Source organism: Arvicanthis niloticus, chromosome 18 (genome assembly GCF_011762505.2).
Source record: "Arvicanthis niloticus isolate mArvNil1 chromosome 18, mArvNil1.pat.X, whole genome shotgun sequence".
Taxonomy (NCBI): Eukaryota; Metazoa; Chordata; class Mammalia; order Rodentia; family Muridae; genus Arvicanthis; species Arvicanthis niloticus.
In genome coordinates this window covers 14,009,886-14,030,525 of record NC_047675.1, presented here as the reverse complement: position 1 = coordinate 14,030,525, position 20,640 = coordinate 14,009,886, and the positions used below count along the sequence as shown (strand labels likewise).

The following is a 20,640-nucleotide window of genomic DNA, read 5'->3' as shown; positions in this document are numbered from 1 at the left end:
TCAAGGGGACACCCTAGGGGTCAAGGAGACACGGTCTTTGGGACAAGGCAACTTGCCTGGGAGCCCTGAGAATAATGGCAGTAAGATCCCCGCCTTGTGCTGGCATCGATGGTGGTTCCTTCGGGAGCAGCCCAGGCAGCCATGCTCTGCGCTGGTCTTACCATTCTGACCTCTATGCCCACAGGTACCAACACACAGTTCACGTCTGTGGTCTCCAGAAGGACTTGAACAGCCTCCCTTATGGAGACCTGACTGAGGTAAGCAGAGCTGAGACCCATTTCCCCAGATGACCCTGGATCCATATCCACATGTCACAGAGGCAGAAAGTCCCATGGAAATGCTGCCAGAGTCTGGTTTCTGCCTATCATGGATTCTTTGGGATCCACCAAATGGAGGTAGGTAGACCCAAGCCTGCTTGGGTTTGACTCATCCTGGTCGCTTCCACAGACCACTTCCAACCCTTTCGCCATCGCAAGAAGAGTTCCTGAGCAGCTGCTCCCTGGCCTCAAGGCCCAGCTCTATGCTCAGCACAGTGGTCCAGAGTATTTCATGTAGTTGGGAGTCTCAGGGCTCCTTCTTGCTCTCTGCTTCTGTGCAGCCCAGGAAGTCTCTCATTCTGTCAGAAGTGGATGGCCTTTCTGAAAGCTCATGTGTGTGGCTCCGGCTTCCCCTTTCAAGTTATATCTGTACACCCCTGCCAGCCCGCCAAGGTGTCCAGCCACCTCCTAGACTTTCAGGAGCTAATGGAGCTCCACTGAGGGAGACTTTGGAGGCCCACAGTCAGCAGCGGTTTGCCACCAAGTGCTGCAATTAATGCTTCTTGGTTAGCACTTGGTGAATATGTTGAGTGCTGGGTTTGGATGCCCGGTGCTAAAATGTGAGCTCCTGGTTCCTGTGTCACTGTTTTTGCCTGGCTCCCAGCTCCCGGCGGCTCCCGGCTCAGCAGCTGGGCATCTGAGTACAGTGGGGTCCACTCTGAACTCAGGAGGATCGGTTTCCCAGAAAAACATAACCTAGATTTTCATCTTGCAGTGCATGCTAACTGAGCATCTAATTCATGCCTCAGATTAAGTGCTGGGTCTTAGGGATTGGTCTTAGAGATTTATGATGGGTTCATGGCACACACATTTGTACACAAAGAAGTGAACATAGGGTCCCTGGTCCATCTTCCAGGAGCTTTCCCTCCTTTTCACTATTCACTATACAGTCTTCCAAAGCTCCCTTCTCCAAAATCAAATAAAACCCACAAAAACAAAAACACAAAACAACCCCGGAAAACCCCTCTTCTGTTATCAATCAATCAATCAATCAATATATATATATTTAGTGGACCGTGCACTGGGAAGTGGGAGTCATGTGATAGGCACCCTGACTCAGAGTCAGAAAGAGCTGTTCCCAGTTGGCACTGTGCTTCCATGAAGTGAGGGAGATGGAATTCTTCCAGCTGGCATTGTCTAGTGTGAGGGGCGGAGGAGCTTGTGTGCAGAGATAACAAGGCTGTGTGTTGTCTCCCCGAGTCCTGAGGAGCTTTGGGAAGCTCCTGGTATACAAAGACCATGGGGTAGCGGGCAGACTTAATGATGGGCAGTGTTATTATCTCTGTCTACAGATTGGGGAGCGGGGCGTCAACCTCTCTGGGGGACAGAGGCAGAGGATCAGCTTGGCGCGTGCCGTGTATGCCAACCGTCAACTCTACCTGCTGGATGACCCACTCTCGGCTGTGGATGCCCACGTAGGGAAGCATGTCTTTGAAGAGTGCATTAAGAAGACACTCAAGGGGAAGACGGTTGTGTTGGTTACCCACCAGCTGCAGGTGACTGCGATGCCCCTGATCCGTGAGGCCTTGGGATGAGTGCAGCACTTGATGTTCACAGGGACTCCTATTCAGCTTAAATATGCCATTTCCACCCAAAAGTGGCTTTACCTGGACAGGGGGTGGAGAGGGCAGGGAAGGTAGGAGACACTGGTGAGTCCAGCAGCCACCCCAGCTTCCTGATATTGATACCTGCTTCTCTCTGTGTATGGCTTCCATTGGTTTACTTTGTGGTCAGTGGAGACAAGACCTTTCCTCCACCACTGGGTAGATTTTTCTAGTATCAGTTGGCTCTGAGATCTGGGATATTGGTGCCAAGGAAATGGGGAGCCAGGCAGGGACAAGTCAGGCTCTACCCATTCTCCAATAGGGACTTGATGGGCCCGAGGTCAGGGGCTCCTCATTGATGATCATGGAAGCTCTGTTTTCTTTCCTCAACCAGAAAGTCGTGGCTCTTGTGACAAGGGGCCCAGTCTTCCTCTAGCCCAGGAGAGGGTCTGGAGGCCAGGATCAGTGGGCAATGCCAAGGCTTCGGGGCTCCTCTGCCTTCTTAGACCCTATTCCCATTTGAGCAGTAGTCTCCCTCTGGCTTAGAAGGATGAATCTTGCTGAAGAAAGGGACAGGACTTACGTTAAGTGAACTGGAGGGTTTGGCAACATGGTCAGAGACCTTGTTGCATCTGTCACACATATAGTTTCTGAACTCTTGGTGGGAATTTAGGACCCCTTCTCTACCGAAGATAATCTAGGGTTCCCCTCTTATGATGTCTCTCTCTAATCTCTCTATGTCGAGTCCTGGAGATATGCTGTGTGTGTGTGAGTGTGTGTGTGTGTGTGTGTGTGAGTGTGTGTGTGTGTATGTGTGTGTACTTCCAAGTATCAATGTAGAAAAACATTCCACAGACATTGGGAGGTGATCTGTTGGGGCACTGGTGCCAAAAGCCTCGTCTTCCTCTTCAGCAGGCCTTATCTGAGGGAAGGAGGCAGATCTCATTGCCTTTCAGTGAAGGGGAAGTTGAGCTGGTGAAGGTTGAAGCAGGAAGTAAGGTTGCCATAGCTATAGGACTTTGCAGCCAGTATGTTGGGACCTTCTGGCTGAGGCCAGGAAGACCACCGCTCTGAAGAGAGGGGGCCTTCTCAAAGACCCAGGAAACCCAGCTCCTCCCCCCAGCCTTCCAGAATAAGCTTTAAGCATTGAAATTTTGTACACATGGGTATCCGGTTTCTTTAGCAGAAGTGCCACAACTCTAGAAAATACTGAGTCAGGTTAGTTGGACAAGAATGCCTAGGTCCTCTGCAGGCCAGGGCCGAGGTAAAGAAGAAGGCTGGCTGGATTCAGTCTGGAATCCCATGTTTTGCCTAGATTCCTAAGTATGGTTACCATAGCCCTGGCCTGTGATTCTTCAGTCTGTGGCATCAGCTTGCCCTGGGAGAACTGTCTTCCTGAGGAGTCCTGGGTCTTGGAGGATGATGACTTGGTCCTGACAGGTGTGAGACAGAGCTGTCTCTCCAGTATCCCTCATGGAAGATAAATCATAGTCATATGCCTGGCCCATCTTTGATACTCACTAGCCTGTGGTATGACCTTAGGCAACCTGGTATTTTCCCATAGTCTCCAGCAGTCACACCTTTCCAAGGTCATTGTAGCTCACTTTTTTTTTTTTTGCTTGTTGGGAGATGAAGAAGGCCACCAGGTGGCACCATAATCTTGATATACTCTTCATCCCGTTCTTTGTGGGGGAGGGGAAGGCTCAACCTCAAACTGCAGCCCCCCCCCCCCCCGGGGCTTTCCAGAACATTTCTTAGCTGTTCTGACCTCAGATGTTTTGGAGTAGCTGGCCAGGACAGCCACTCATCTGTTTACATGAGGAAACATAGTGAGGCCAGCAGTCTGACTAGCTGCTGGGATCTACTCACGGCTTAGCTTCCTAAGTGTTTGCAGAGTGTGACTACACAAAGCTACCTGGTGTCACTGGAGTGAGCAGAGGGCTTGCTGGCCAGAGGGACATTTGCTGGGCCCTTCCAAGTCTGGGTGGTGGACACACACAGACAGAAAAGCCTGTAGTGGGCCCTGTGTGCTTCCTCTCCTCATGTGAAAAAAAATAAATGGCTTACCTGAGCTACCAGCTTTCTCTAGCTGGGAGCTGCCGGAGGATGGGAGATAAGATGTAAGATCAGGTTGTGAAACACCAGAAGATGATGCCTGAGGTCCAAGTGTGTCTCCACTGAGGGAAAGGTTCTGTCAGAAGCAGAAGGTGTCTCTCCACTGGGCACTAGGAGTCAGGTTCCTGCTTGGGCTGCCTGGGGAAGGCTCCCAGTAATGGATAGGGGAGTCAGAGGCTAGAGCTATCCAAGCTGCTGGAACTGCGGAACTGCACTGGTTGAAGCATTTGGGCACCACCCACCCCCTGAGGTGTACAACCATCAGTGGGGCCCTTTGCTGTCAGGATTCTAGTCAAGTTTAGCCAACTGGGATTTGGCCTTGAACAGAGGGGAAGTACAAATCGGGAACTCTGGCCCTGCCATGACGCCTTACTTCTTTAGGTCAAACTGTTCCCAGTCTTACAGCATCTTGCCTGCCTCTAAGAGGGGACTTTGTTGGGTGGATCAATCAAGGAGGGCTCTTTCTTCTTCCAATATAAAAGTGAGTCCCTCCCAGCAGAATTCTTTAATCCCAGGATTGATGTGGACGTGAAGGGTCTCAGAATCAGAAAAGCAGGATTGCTTTGAGTAAAACGGGGCATGTAATATTGCTCATAGTTATTGTCATGTTAGAGCTGCTGGGGGCGTGACCTGTGACGCTGGTGGGGGTGTGGCCTGTGACTTGGTTTCTACTCCATGGGCTCAGTGGGGTGGGGCTTCTCACAGGACTGAGATCCTGTTTTCTATCTTTCCCAAACCTTGGCCTCCACAATAGTCAATCAGATTTGTTAGTAGGGTAGTTCATTCAGATAGAAGAAACGGAAGTTTCAATTACCTTGTTGTGGCAGCCAGTGTCCAGCTTCTGTACTGAAGACACTGGAGACTAGCTCAGTGGTTCTCAATTGCCTCCCCCCTCCCCCCGGGGGATTTGGCAATGCTTGCAGACATTTTTGCTCATCACAACTAGGGAAAGGCATTCTATTGGTGGGTAGAGACCCAGGGAGACTGTGAAACAGTCTACAATGCACAGGGCAGCCCCGGAAGACAAGGAATTATTTGCCCCCTAATGCTAATAGTGCCAGGATTGAAAACCCCAGTAATTGAGTGCACCTGGGACAGCAGGCTGGGAGTTCGGCGAAGGGAAGTTGGGAGTGAGGTCTTTCCTAGCGAGGAGGCAGTGTCATTGTGGACAGCTGCACTGTCTCTGCAGTTCCTGGAGTCTTGTGATGAGGTCATCCTGTTAGAAGATGGAGAGATTTGTGAAAAGGGCACCCACACGGAGCTGATGGAAGAGAGAGGGCGCTATGCAAAGCTGATCCACAACCTCCGGGGATTGCAGTTCAAGGTAAACCATGTGCCTGCCTGGTGAGTGGGATGGAGAGCCCCCTCTCACCCCTCGTGGCTTTCCGCCTGGGAGAGGTCAGTCAGCTCACTTTCAGAAGTCATTTCATTTTATCTCCAGGATCCAGAGCACATTTACAATGTAGCCATGGTGGAGACCCTGAAGGAGAGCCCAGCTCAGAGGGATGAAGATGCTGGTACAGTCAGACGACAGTCCTCTCTCTCACACTGCCCCTGGATTCTGAGTGGACATAGACCTTTTCATTTATTTATTATTCAATTTCTCATTCTAGTCTTGGCTTCAGGAGATGAAAAAGATGAAGGAAAAGAACCTGAAACAGAAGAGTTTGTGGATACAAAAGGTATTTACCATCTTTTCCCTTGGCTATGTACCTGGGAGGACATGCTAGGCATCTGCTATCTGAGTAGAGGAGTGGAAGCACAGTGGTTATCGCTTTGGGAAGTGAGGATGGTGGTGTGTTGTAGTGTGAGCTCACACAGGGTAATGTCAACTGCCAACTCGACCAGGTTGTGAAGCCCCTTGAAGATTAAAAGGCTCTATTGGGTTGTTTCTGAAGACATTCCCAGAGACAGTTACCAACAAGGAAAAATCACCCTAAATAAGGGCAGCACTCTCTCCTAAGCTGGGACCTAGATGGAATAAAAAGGGGAAAGAGGACATGCCCATTAGTGCGTTCATTCTTTCTGTTTTGGGGTCACCGTGAGCAAAAAATTGTCCCCTCTTTTAATTAATTAATATTGTAATACAACTACATCATTTCCAACTTCTGTTTCCTTCCTCTAAAACCTCCCCTGCACCCCTACACTTGTTCTCTTTCAAATTCATGACGCCTTTTGCTTTACTTGTTGTTGTGTGTATTCTCAAATATAAGAATACAATCTGCTCAGTCCATATAATGTTGCTTGTATGCCTGTTTTCAGGGCTGGCCATTTGATATTGAGTAACCCATCGGTGTGCTCTTCCCTGGGGAAGACAATTTCTCCTGCTCTTGCTGTTTCTTAGTTGCCTGTGGTTCTTTGTGTAGGGTTGAGGTCTCATGAGCTTTCCCCTTCCATGACAGCAGGTCCGTTGGTATCATCACTGATCAGGTCATAAAACGGGACACTTCTTAACCTTCGTTTCTTTATCTACAAAGGAGGGAAGTGATAGAATTAACATCAGAGAGAGTCTTGTTAAATGAGACAGTGTGTGTGAAGTAGCCGGCAACGTGCCTGGAACATGATGACTTTTGGAAGTGAGGTCTAGATCATTTCCACGTGCCACTCTGCCGTCCTCCCTCCTGAGTGGTCAAAGCAGCATGTGGGAATGGTGTAGAGGGAAGAGCAAGCCTGAGAACCCCCACTCTTCATAGGGAGCATTGAGAAAAGGTAACAAAGCTGCAGAGGGATTGAGGCTGGATCAAGTTATACATCCATTCAACAGATAAGTTGTAAATGTTGCATTGAGTGCCATGTCCTGAAACAGGGAAGAGATGTTCTGTTCTCAGATTTTAACGTATAGCCTGGTAAAGGTCACTGGCAAATGAGTAGCTGTGGCAAACTGGGAAAAAGGGAATGGGGAGTTGATGTAGGCGTGACAGAAAGACTGTGGGAGGCTCCACAGAAGGGGCAATCTTTACACTAGTCATTCAGGGATGCATAGGAGTTTCCTAGGGGTAACGTGATGAAAAGATGGGAGAGAGTAGAGGGCTTAAAGGCCAGGTTATGAGAACATTCCGGAGATGAGGAAGGAGAGATGAAAGTGAGATTGACCAGGGCCAGCTGTCGAGGCTACCCTTTTCCTTAGAGGGTTGCTATTCTTCCCTTGTCCCCAGGGCACAAACTCTGGACCTCAGCCTGTTTAGGGACAGGGATTACAATGAGGTGGCTTCCTGCAAGAGTTCTGATCCTCACTAATATGTAGCAAAACACACACACACACACACACACACACACACACACACACACACACACACACACACACACACTGTTTTGGCTAGGTGTGGTGGCACAGGCCTGTAATCCCAGAACAAGGGAGGCAGAAGCAAGATGATCATGAGTTTGAGGTTTGCCTGGATGACCACAGCATATACTGTTTCCGAATCAAAGCAAGAAAACGAACAATCAAAAGGGAAGTGTACACAGCTGCACACTGAAGTCAACATTCTTCTTTAAAGCTCTCTTTAAAGTGGAAGGCACAGCTGAATTTCAGAACGTTAAAATATGAAGAAGAAAGTCTTGAGTTACTGGACTCTGTCACTGCTAATGCCACTTGTGAGATATGCACATTTGGAAAGACAACCTATTTTTATGGCCTATAAGTCTCTCTAGCCCAAAGGGAACCAATAAGATACCTCTTGAGTCTTTGTTGGGGGATGCTCAGCACCTGACATCCTGTTGGGGGCCGGGGGTGGGTGGGCGGGGAAGGAGACTGCTGTTCCTCGTGTTTCTCACCACCCACCCTTCTCTGGACAAGGAAGCAGACTGTGAAACATCACTGGAGACAGACCCTATCTCCCAAGGTTAGCCACTGGACTGAGGAGTGCCTGGCCTGGTGCTGAAAGGGCAGGGCACACGCTGAAGGCTGGGCAGCCGCCCTCACCACCCACTGCTCAAGTATTTTCTCAAGCCCAGGACAAGTCCAAAGGCTGCCAGTCACTCCCCTGGATCCGCTGAAAGGACTGTTACCACTTCTGCCCTGGGTTGCTCTCACATGCCGCCTTTCCCACATTTTGCAGCCTGAGAAGAGAGTGGAACATCCCAAAGACATCTGCAGGCTCCCGGGCACAGCATGATGGGGCTTTGTCCATCAGGCATCTGTGAGGTAGAAGGGAGACCACAGACGGATCACGTCCAGCTGTTCTGTCACAGCAAGGCACACAGCCCAACTGGAACTCGGGAGCTCTCAATGGATACAGACACACTGTATACTCATTTGTGTCTTCTGCCTGACATTCAGTTCTGGGAGCCAGCACAACCCTGGACTCCCAGGTCTAAGCATTTAGTGAACACCATAGAGTCTTCAAAAGGCTCCAAGTCATGCACCCTGCAGGGTGGTAGGGAGGATCACATAATATAAAATGAGCGAGGTATATTAGAACATTGAAAGCATGTGGAAAATAGGGAGGGTGCTCAGGGGACATGCTGGCCTCGCTGTGTGCCTCCTCCCTCCCCAACTCCCTGCTGGCCATGGGGCTCATGGCCTTGTGTTTGTCTCTGCAGCTCCCACGCACCAGCTTATCCAGATTGAATCCCCCCAAGAAGGAATCGTGACCTGGAAAACATATCACACGTATATTAAAGCTTCTGGAGGTTTGGTATAAAACATCAGGTTTCTTGATTTAATTTGCATTTTAAAAATCTGTTTTTAAACTGTTGGGCTCGTGTTCTTTATGATTCCGTCACCAATTACTCCTTTTATGCGTGTGCCAGGGCTGCTTATCAGTGCTTTCATTTCCCCCTAAAACCTAAAGTCTGATAATATAGCCCTTTAAATGCAGTCATTTTTTACCTCCATTAAAGCTGCCAGGTTCTGTTTTATTGGAGCTGAGTGGGCAGCAGCCAGAAGCCATTGGTGGTTCTTATACACACACACATACACACACACACACACACACACACACACACACACACACGCATGCATGCACACACATGTGCATGCACACACACATGTGCATGCACACACATACACACACATACAAATGCACACACTTCCATGCACACACACATCCTTACACACATACCCGCAAATGCACAACACCCCAATGCAGGCACACACACTTATTCCCATGCACTCCCACACACTCCTATGCATGCATACATACATGCTCACACGCTCACATAGTCAAACACACACATAGACTTACACACACACACACACACACACACACACACACACGGTCTGATTGCTGAGCATACCAGCAATCAGCTCATTACACAACCGACTATCTGCATGTACAAGTCTCTTCCAGTAAGACTAAGGATTTGGGTATTTAGAGATGAAATCTAATGTGTAGCCCAGGTTGGCCTCAAAATTGTGATCTACCTAACCAAGCATTCCCAGATGTGGAACAACAGTCTTGTCCCACCCCACTGGACTCTTGACTTGCTTTTGGCAAATACTGAATTGCTCTTAGTGAGCATGGTAGCATGTACCTGTGTCCTTACTAGCATGTGAATGTGGTCTTCTCTCTGCAGTCTTTGACTATCCGGAATCCCAAGGATGGGGCTCAGGGTAGGTGAATCAGCCACTGGCTCTAACATCTGCAACTCCGTTTCTCCATCAGGGTACCTGGTCTCCTTCCTGGTTTTGTGTCTCTTCTTCCTGATGATGGGCAGCTCTGCTTTCAGCACTTGGTGGCTGGGGATCTGGTTAGACAGGGGCTCCCAGGTGAGTTTCCCTTGAAAATGTTGAGTCTGTGTCTTGGAACAAAACTGAACAGAGATTTCGAAACAGAGAGGAGTGACACCCAGTGTCACCTTTTGTCCCCTTGCCCCTTTTGGAGACAATGAAGCTACTAGTTTCTGGGCCAAATAATTCAAATTCTTGAGATTTTTTTTTTTTTTTTTTTTTTTTTAAATACGCAAGGCACCTGAAAGTTTACACATACATTTTCAGATTAAAAAGGGGGTTCTGAAAAATGATGGTTCCAATGTGTGTGAGCACACATGTCCTGGGTAAGGAAGTATCAGTTTGAACTTTCCTCTGAGGAAGGACACAGACACTCCCGAAACTTGCCTTAGTGAGGGATCCAAAGATGCAGCCTTTGGAAGTGCTTCAAGACTGCCAGGGGGCCTTCCATTTCTCCCCGGGTTTCTATTTTGGTCAGGGCCCTTCCTGGGCAGGACCAATATACTCCTCTCCCTCCAGCTTGCTGGAATCTTCCTGTTGTTGACCATTGGTTTCAAAGCTCATCCTGGAGCTCCAGGGTATGCTCAATGTGGGGGTTGGGGTGCTTGTTCATCTTCCAAGATTACACTGTGATAGCACCTTGTTGCTATGACATCAAAGTAAGGATGCATGGGTGTGGGGGAGGGGAGATCTGTTTGATACAGCTTCCTGAGCTGTTCCCACATCACAAGGCAGTGAGATGCCTGCTCTGTGCAAATAAACCAAGGTCTGTTTTTCAAATATGTGTATCCTTCCATGTCTCCGCTCATAAAGATTTTGTCCATTCCTCAGAGGACCTCAGATGTAGGGTCAAATGGAGCCATCCCTTGGACTCTGGGCTTCCTCAACAGGCCACTGAACATGCAGCAACAGTGGCGTGCCCCTGTGATTATTCCTGACCCTGAATGCTGTGGGTACCACCAACAGCACTGCAAAGCCTGCTCTGCAAACTGAGCCTTTCATCAACTAACCCCCCTAGGGATGCTTTTGCCTCTGCAGGCGCTCATCCATCAGCAACCTCTGGTTTACATTTCCCCCATTACTGTAATCAGCAGAATGGCATTTAGAAGAAACATGTTTGTTTGCTCCCCAAAGGCATCCTTGACTTTTTAGCACACAGCCCAGAGAAAAATGAAACTGTCAATTTCTTGACAACAGGGGGAAGATGGCCTCTCTCCAGAAATGCTGGTGATGTTGTGTCTCCTTACTGGGAGAGATGAAGCCATATAGTTTGTTGAATCCTCTGAGATCTCGCCCCTTGGGTTTGCTAGGCTCCCTCTTTCTTGCCAGGGACTCCAGAGCAGGGCAGCAGCACCCCCACAGTTGACCTTTGGAGACAGGCTGGAGAGAGGATTGAGGAACTGGATCACTCTACATAGAGACCCCTGAATCTCACTAGATGGTGGCTGCTGCTGGGTACCTTGGCAGGTGGGAGGATGGTCCCTGATTCTCTGCCTGTCTGGGTTGCCTAAGAGGAAGCCAGGCCGGCTTCTTAGAATCCAGAGGTCCACTTTGCTTCTGGGTCGTCTTGGCCTAACATCACTGCAGGTCTCCTGAGACACAGGTAGCTTCCTGGACAGCTGTTCTACACCTGTATTTTCTCCACCATCAGGTGCTCCTCTGTGGAAGAGACAGAGCAAAGCCCAGACAGTCCCTGAGGGACCTGGTTTGATTTTACCTACACGACTCATTGTGGATGTCAATTTAAGTTTTTATTCTTTTAAAATGCGTTTGTCTCTATGCATGTATGTATTTTACTTCTCTTATTTTTCAGGTAGGGTTTCTAGAGCTCATTGTTTTGTCGAGGGTGGCTAGCCACTGAACCCTAGTGATCTACCCACCTTCCCCTAAATCCTGATACTGGAGTTATAGGCCTGTGCCACCGTGCCTTGCTGGTTAGGGATCTGAACTCAGGTCCTCATGCATGTGTGGCAAGTACTTCACTCACCGAGCCATCTTGCCAGTCCTACCTGATTTTAACAGCCATGTGCCTCTTTTTCATTTCTTTTCTTCAGAAAGATTATCTGAAATAGCCTCCCTCCTCACAAAAGCAGAACTACCGCTCTTGATACTTGTTTTTGTTGTTGTTGTTGTGTTGCAGGTCATCTGTGCACCCCAGAGCAATAAGACAGCCTGCAATGTTGACCAGACCCTGCAAGACACCAAACATCACATGTACCAGTTGGTTTACATAGCAAGCATGGTGTCTGTGCTGATGTTTGGTATCATCAAAGGCTTTACCTTCACCAACACTACACTGATGGCGTCCTCCTCTCTCCACAACAGAGTGTTTAACAAGGTAGTAGCACAGAGCGTTGTAGGACCACCTGATGGCTCAGTCCACAGGGCTAAGCAGGCCCTTATACTGTGCCAAACATTGTGTTAGACTCCGGGGACAGGACAGACCTCCTGGAGTCTGTTATCTAGTTTTCAAGGCCGTCTTCTACTTGTTTGAGTACCATACAGGACGGCCAATTTCAGAGAGCAATAGGGATACATCATGAACTCTTAGGCCGGAAGAATGGTGGAGAGGATGTACACGTTGCTTCTCAGAGCCCCAGGTAGTGACAACCTGAAAATGGGCTGTTGCTTTCTGTCACTGGGCAGGTAGCAGTAGTTGGTTGCCAGGGCTCTTATCGGAGCACACAGATCTGCTTCATGCTTTAGTAGACAGACCAATAGACTTGGCATTTTGTTTGCTGGGGCTCAAAATCCCTCCCTCCTCTGAGAGTATTAGGCTCCCCTATCCCAGAAGGCACCTGAGATTTGGAAAGGAAGCCCTATACCCAGGCAGGGTATCTCTGGAATTCACTCATGGCAGTGGTCTAAGAATGGGGAGCATCACCCTCGTTTTCCCAAGATAACCTGATCCCCTTGCCTATGCTTTGGAAAAAATAGGTCTGCCCCTCCCCGAACGCTCCCCCTCCCCCCACTTTCCCGTCCCGCCTCTCATTGACTCAGTTCTCTCTGCTTCTCTCCTCAGATCGTCAGAAGCCCAATGAGCTTCTTTGACACAACTCCCACGGGCCGGCTAATGAACCGTTTTTCCAAAGACATGGATGAGCTGGACGTGAGGCTGCCGTTTCACGCCGAGAACTTTTTGCAGCAGTTTTTTATGGTGGTGTTTATTCTGGTGATCATGGCTGCTGTGTTCCCCGTTGTCCTTGTGGTGCTGGCTGGCCTGGCTGTAATCTTCCTCATTCTTCTACGGTAGGACTATATACAACTTAAAAATGGGAAATACCCAACCAACACCCCCGCCCCAAACCACAAACACACTGGGTGGGGGTGGGGAGAGAATATGAATGAATATGTCTATCAGCTGGGAGGCAGGTGATGGTAAATGCCTGCTTTCTTCTCTGATGGGAGAATCCTAGATTCTTGGCACTTGTTATACACCAGGTGCTATGGCAAGTACCTTGCATCCGTCTGGCTTTTTGGCCCCAGGGCAATGCTGGGAGGTGGGTAAATTATTAGGAGGTTCAGGAAACTAGGAAGCAAGCTTGCCATCTGTCTGCTGATTCATTCCTAACCCTTGGGCTCCGAGGATGCCCATCTCCAGCCACTTTGAATTTTGAGAAACAGCTCTCACTGCAGCTAAAGATTACCATGTATGGAGCTGTGCGGAAGGGAATGGGGACAGACCCTGAATGTGTACATGCCCAACAGGAGGAACATTGGAAGCTGCAAGTGGGGGTGAGGGGCAAAGAGCTATAAGTCTGAAAGGTCAGTGCCAGACTTCCAGCTTTGCTGGGACGCTAGCTGGAGAACCCTGAAATGTTGCAAATCTGTTTCTTCTTCCCTAAAGTTCTTAGTCATTAAAATGTGTGCCTTGCCTGTGTAAGAGGAGCAGGTTTGAGGGGGATTAGGTCCTCCTCAGTTAAAGCTACAATGGGATGGTGAGCAAACTGGAGAGATTTGGAGTTTGGGAAAGGGCTGATGAGGGACAGGCGTGAGTGGCCATGGTGAAGACAGGAAAGGGGGTTTGAGGGGGCATTTACAAAGCAGTGTCATCAGGGTTTCACAAGGGGGAGGCTTTTGGGTGTCAGGGAAATTGACACAACCAAGGGCAACCCAAGATGGTGGACCAGTGTGCCAAGGAAGGTGCTCTGGGAGAAGCTGTTGAGTAGTCACAGTTCAGACTCATGCACGAGGTCTGAGGCAGTGATAACGGCAAATGCATGAGGGGTGTACTGGGGCTGGAGACTGACACGGGCACCCAACGGGAGCAGGTGTGATCAGGGGAATTGAGACTGGTGTTCTGGGATTCAGCAGAGCCGGCTCTCACTCACTGCAGTGCCCTTGGTATCACCGAGGAGAGCACTCATTTTCAAACGCAAGCATTTATTGTGATAACCAGTTGAAACTGTTTCCTGAGAGTCCATCACAAATACAAAGCATGTCGTGGGTGTCAGAGCTTCTAGTAGATCCCTCATGCCTCTATCCGTTTGACCACTTTGGTTGCTGTCTCCTTAATTGCTATTGATTGACTTAGTAGAGGTATAAAAGAAGTTCGCCTGACATAACCAATCCTTTGCTATAAAGACAGGAGAGACCAAAAAGAAACCCTAACCTAATTATCCATATGTTTACAATGAATCCACTGAGCTCTGAGCTACTGAGCTTTCCTCATTCTATGGGTTAATTTTAGTTGGGACTCTGGAAGCTATCTAGTGGATAGCCAGCAAGTGTGCGTGCTCAAGGGCATAGGTCTCCTGTCATCAGGACTCTTGGGGCTTCCATGTAAGGTTCAAGACAATAAGGTGCAAAAGAGTTCAGTTTTGAACTCAGTTCCTGAGGTCATCATATGTTTGTACAAAATTACCTTTGCAGGGCCGCACACTGGCAACCAGGTCAGACCCCTCTTTCTCTTTCCCTCACTGGTTACTGTCTTAGGGTTTTACTGTTGTGAACGGACACCATGACCAAAGCAACTCTTATAAGGACAATATTTAATTGGGGATGGCTTACAGGCTTAGAGGTTTGCTCCATTATTATTAAGGCAGGAGCATGGCAGCATCCAGGCAGGCATGGTGCAGAAGATGAGAGTTCTATATCTTGTTCTGAAGACAAACAGAAGACTGACTTCCAGGCAGCTAGGACAAGGATATTAAAGCCCATGCTCACAATGACTACTCCAACAAAGCTACACCTCCTAATAGTGCCACTCCCTGGGCCAAGCATATACAAACCATCCCAATTACTAAAAACTGGTTGACATGTGTTCACGCGCTACACTGTGTAAAATCTTAGGGTCTTCAAAGTCTAGAACTGCCGACTGCAATGCATGTCATTCTTGCTACGGGAAGCACTCGGGTCTGATGGCAAATGAAGTAATGATGTCCTCAGACTTCTCAGTCAGCCCATCCCTCACACAGCAAGACAGTACACCCTGGAGAGGAATGGCAGGCTCCTCCCTTCCAGTTATTACCCTATCTTTGACGTAACAGCCACATGGAAGGCAAGGCTGGACTGCCTGTGCTGAGGAAGAGCTCCCTGGGACTACACGTGTGACCCTCTCGTTCTCCCCTCCCCCACAGCATTTTCCATCGAGGAGTCCAGGAGCTCAAGCAGGTGGAGAACATCAGCCGCTCACCTTGGTTCTCTCACATCACCTCCTCCATGCAGGGACTGGGTGTCATCCACGCCTATGACAAAAAGGATGGTTGCATCAGCAAGTGAGTGGATGGGTTCCTGCTCCAGGGTCTCCCCACCTCACAGCCCAGCCCAGATGGGAGGTCCTCCTGGGCTGCTTTGCAATTGAGGGACAGGCAAAGAGCTGGCAGAGTCGGGAGCTTTGTTTTTAGTATTTGGGACCCTGAAAGAAGTATGTCTATGTGTGAATGAGTGTGTGTGTCTAAGACAGAGATAGAGATAGAGAGACACAGAGAGAGACAGAGACAGAGAGGCAGAGACAGAGAGGGTGGGGAAAGAACAGAGAGAGGGACAGGGAAACAGAGGGAGAGAGGAGAGAGGACATGCATTTGTTATGCTGAGGATGGGCCCAGGGCCTTGTGCAATGTTAGGTAAACACTTCCCCACTGAGCTACACCCCAGCTCTGTATAACTTTGTATGTTTTATTTCTTGCTAAATGGGTTCAATTTAGGAAAATATCAAGACACAGAACACATACAAAATCACTTGTAGGCCTCAAATCCCAGTCTTCCTCATATTTTCATGTACACATTATATGCATACTCATAAGTTGAAAATCCCAAATCTGAAAAGCTCCCAAATTCAACAATTTTTTGAATACTGGTTGCTATCTATCTCACACTTGACCTCGTGTGGCAGACCGTAGCCAAGACACAGGTACAGTAAAAAATATGCATGAAAATTATCTGCAGATACCTGCGCACAGTGACACAAGCCCGTGGTCCCAGCTTCTAAGGGCGTTGAGGCCAGAGGGTCTATCCTTGGCTACACAGTGAGATCAAAGCCAGTTGAGACCTGAGTGAGACTCAGAGAGTTAAGAAAAAGATCTAGGGGTGCAGCTCAGCGTTCGAGCATTGGTTCGTCTGTGCAAGGCCCTGCTCTGAATCCCCAGTGCTGCAAGATACAATAAAGCAGGTGAATAACCTGCACACTACCACGTATAGGGCACAGAGGAAGCATGAGCCAGTTCTGGGCATGGAGTTGTTCTTCACTTCCAAGCTGTCCCCTTCTCCATACACAAACATTCCAGAATTTAAAAAAGAAAAATCCAGCTAGGGCTACAGAGATGGCTTACAGCAGTGGCTGCTCTTCCAAGAGGACCAGTTTTGATTGTGATTCCACTGTAACTCACAACTGTCTGTAGCTACAGTTCTAGAGGAGCCCATGCTCTCCCTATGGCCTCCACAGACCCTAAGCATGCATGTGGTGGCACACATAAAATCAGGCAAAACATTTGTCAATTCTTGATCTTAGAGCATAAGCCATTGGTGTTCTGTTGAGGAACTTTTCCTCTGTGCCTAGGTATTCGAGGGTCTTCCCCACCTTCTCTTCTATTAGTTTCAGTGTATCTGGTTTTATGTGAAGGTCTTTTATCCACATGAACTTGAGCTTTGTACAAGGAGATAAGAATGGATTGATTTCCATCCTTCTACATGCTGACCTCCAGGTGAACCAGCACCATTTGTTGAAAATGCTGTCTTTTTTTTTTTCCACTGGATGGTTTTAGCTCCTTTATCAAAGATCAAGTGACCATAGGTATGTGGATTCATTTCTGGATCTTTAATTCTATTCCATTGATCTTCCTGCCTGTCTCTGTACCAATACCATGCAGTTTTTTTTATCACTATTGCTCTGTAGTACAGTTTGAGGTCAAGGATGGTGATTCCCCCCAGAAGTTCTTTTATTGTTGAGAATAGTTTTCGCTATCCTGGGTTTTTTGTTATTCCAAATGAATTTGCAAATTGCTCTTTCTATCTCTATATTGATTTGGAATTTTGATGGGGATTGCATTGAACCTGTAGATTGCTTTGGGCAAGATGGAAATTTTTACTAAATTAATCCTGCCAATCCATGATCATGGGAGATCTTTGTATCTTCTGAGGTCTTCTTCGATTTCTTTCTTTGGAAACTTGAAGTTCTTGTCATACAGATCTTTCACTTGCTTGGTTAGATTCACTCCAAGATATTTTATATTATTTGTGACTATTGTGAAGGGTGTCATTTCCCTAATTTCTTTTTCAGCCTGTTTATTCTTTGAGTAGAGGAAGGCTACTGATTTGAGTTGATTTTATATCCAGTCACTTTGCTGAAGTTGTTTATCAGGTTTAGGAGTTCTCTGATGAAAGTTTTAGGGTCACTTAAGTATACTATCATATCATCTGCAAATAGTGAAATTTTGACTTCTTCCTTTCCTATTTGTATCCCCTTGACTTCCTTTTGTTGTCTAATTGCTCTGGCTAGGACTTCCAGTACTGTACTGAATAGGTAGGGTGAGGGTGGGCAGCCTTGTCTAGTCCCTGATCTTAGTGGGATTGCTTCAAGTTTCTCTCCATTTAGTTTGATGTTGGCTACTGGCTTGCTGTATATTGTTTTTACTATGTTTAGGTATGGGCCGTGAATTCCTGATCTTTCCAAGACTTTTAACATGAAGGGATGTTGAATTTTGTCAAATGCTTTCTCCGCATCTAGTGAGATGATCATGTGTTTTTTTTTTTCTTTGAGTTTGTTTATATAGTGGATTACATTGATGGATTTCTGAATATTGAACCATTCCTGCATTCCTGGGATAAAGCCTACTTGATCATGATGGATGATTGTTTTGATGTGTTCTTGGATTCAGTTTGCAAGAATTTTATTGAGTATTTTTGCATCAATATTCATAAGAGAGATTGGTCTGTAGTTCTCTTTCTTTGTTGGGTCTTTGTGAGGTTTAGGTATGAGCATAATTGTAGCTTCATAGAACGAATTAGGTAGTGTTCTTTCTGTTTCTATTTTGTGGAATAGTTTGAAGAAAATTGGTATTAGGTCTTCTTTGAAGGCCTGATAGAATTCTGCACTAAAACCATCTGGTCCCAGACTTTTTTTGGTGGGAAGACTTTTAATGACTGTTTCTATTTCTTTAGGAGTTATGGGACTGTTTAGATGATTATCTGCTCTTGATTTAATTTTAGTACGTGATATCTGTCTAGAAAATTGTTCATTTCATCCAGATTTTCCAATTTTGTTGAGTATAGGCCTTTATAGTAGGATCTGATGTTTTTTTTTTAATTTCCTCAGTTTCTGTTGTTATGTCTCCCTTTTCAGTTTTTTATTAATTTTATTAATTTGGATAGTGTCTCTGTGCCCTTTGGTTAGTCTGGCTAAGGGTTTATTTATCTTGTTGATTTTTTCAAAGAACCAGCTCCTGGTTTTGTTGATATTTTGTATAGTTCTTTCTGTTTCTACTTGGTTGATTTTAGCCCTGAGTTTGATTATTTCCTGCTGTCTACTCCTCTTGGGTGTATTTGCCTCTTTTTGTTCTAAAGCTTTCAGGTGTGCTGTCAGGTTGTTAGTGTATGCTCTCTCCAGTTTCTTTTTGTAGGCACTTAGAGCTATGAGTTTTCCTCTTAGTACTGCTTTCATGGAGTCCCACAAGTTTTGGTATGATGTGTCCTCATTTTCATTAAATTCTAAAAAGTCTTTAATTTTTTTCTTTATTTTTTCCTTGACCAAGTCATCATTGAGTAGAACGTTGTTCAGTTTCCAAGTGTATGTGGGCTTTCCACTGTTTTTGTCATTATTAAAGACCAGCCTTAGTCCATGGTGGTCTGATAGGGTACAAGGGATCATTTCAATCTTTTTGTATCTGTTGAGCCCTGTTTTGTGACCAATTATATGGTCTATTTTGGAGAAGGTACCATGAGGTGCTGAGAAAAAGGTATCTTCTTTGTTTTAGGATGAAATGTTCTGTAGATACCAGTTAAATCCATTTGGTTCATAACTTCTGTTAGTTTCATTGTGTCTCTGTTTAGTTTCTGTTTCCATGATCTTCTTTTATTTTTCAACCCACAAGGCTTTCTTTACAAAAGTTATTTTGAATATGTCTTCTATAGCACTGAATATTCTTTTTCAATAAACACATTTTAAAACATTTTATTAATTCTATGAGAACCTCATACAGTATATTTTTTTATTCAGTCCCCCATCCCCCCACTCCTCCCAAATCCCTCCTACACATGCAGCTTATGTTGTTCAATTAGTTTTGGGCGTAGGGCCTGGCTCTGACTATAGTGACTCCACCAGAAGTCACCTTGCTTATTAAAACTCTTTCTGTCCCAGTAGCTACTGAATGCCAATGTCTTCTCAGCTAGCGGTGGGGTTTCATACCCACCTTCCCTCTCCTCCATGTTGGGATTTGGTCTGGCTTGAGCTTGGGCAGGTCCTGTGCATGCTGCCACAATGGCCGTGAGTTCCTACGTGCAACTGTCCTGTTGTGTCTGGAAAACACTTTCTTTGATGCTATCTACCACTTCTGGCCCTTAGAATCTTTCTATGATCTCTTTCATGAAGATCCCCGAGTTCCGTGTGGAAGGCTGTGATAAGTATGTGGGGGCTGAGTACCCAACAGTCTTTGATTTGCTGTACATTGGCCAGTTGAGGGTCTCTGTGCTATCTACAGCAATGAGAAGCTTCCCTAACGAGAGGCGCCCTGTTCTATGGGTATAGCAAATTACTCCTATACACATATCTGACTAGTTGAGATAGAGTCTTGATGTTCGAGCCTTGGCCAGTATGTAATCTGCAGTCACACATACCCAACCCCCTCCCAAGTTTATAAAACTAAAATTTAAAGCCTACATCTATGTATCTATTTTTATGTGTGGGTAGGCCATCTTTAAAGACTAGATTTGTGAAGATTAGATTAGTGAAGTCATGTAGCTTCAGACTTCCGTACCATAGAAAATGTGTAAGTTGCAACTTCCGAGCAAGGTAGTGGACTAGAAGCTGCCACTGCTGTGAGACCCCATGGAGAAGAAGGGTCAGAAGAAGAATAAGTGTTCTCTATTACAGTAGGAAAAGGAGAGAGGAACGCTAGACACCCATGAAGTCGTGACAGGATCTCTGGAAAGTACAAAGAGAAGGATGGGTGACCCATGAAATGCAAACCTGCTACTACACAGTTCTGGTCACATGGCATCCTAGTGGTGGCAGGGGAAATGAAAAGACTTCCCTACGATTGTCATTGGGGTCACAGCCCTCAATGTTTGGCTGCTGAATTAGGGGGATGGGCACAGGGGAGCCAGTGTGAGAGGGAGATGCATCATCTCCACAGATGCCATGGTGAAATGTACTACTATGTGTTTGTTAACCTAAAAAGAAATTAAAAAAAAAAAAAAAAAAAAAAAAACCCAACTGTTCAATATGAAGATCTTCAAATCAGAAGAGATATCCAGCTCAACGGGTATGCAAATGTCACCATGGCAACAGAAGAGATAAGATGATAATGCCTGGTACTGTGACACCACAGGTCAGAATCCT

The 20,640-nt window shown here is 46.8% G+C and overlaps 1 protein-coding gene across 4 annotated transcripts in view; it reads left to right on the top strand.

The window, feature by feature from the left end:
- Positions 1-20,640, top strand: part of Abcc12 (ATP binding cassette subfamily C member 12) — a 76,485-nt gene that overhangs the window by 39,335 nt on the left and 16,510 nt on the right. For 3 of the 4 annotated variants that reach the window (XR_013104805.1, XM_034522586.2, XM_076915556.1), the window contains exons 13-22: positions 185-257; positions 1,610-1,813; positions 5,166-5,300; positions 5,418-5,493; positions 5,590-5,658; positions 8,519-8,608; positions 9,583-9,686; positions 11,788-11,985; positions 12,670-12,896; positions 15,227-15,364. Coding sequence is in view for 3 of the 4 variants with exons in the window: in XM_034522586.2 (XP_034378477.1) it covers positions 185-257; positions 1,610-1,813; positions 5,166-5,300; positions 5,418-5,493; positions 5,590-5,658; positions 8,519-8,608; positions 9,583-9,686; positions 11,788-11,985; positions 12,670-12,896; positions 15,227-15,364 (1,314 nt within the window). In the remaining variant the exon portion in view is untranslated. Of the gene's footprint in view, positions 1-184; positions 258-1,609; positions 1,814-3,601; positions 5,301-5,417; positions 5,494-5,589; positions 5,659-8,518; positions 8,609-9,582; positions 9,687-11,787; positions 11,986-12,669; positions 12,897-15,226; positions 15,365-20,640 lie in introns of those variants that run through there. The other variant, XM_076915557.1, reaches the window with a different exon arrangement.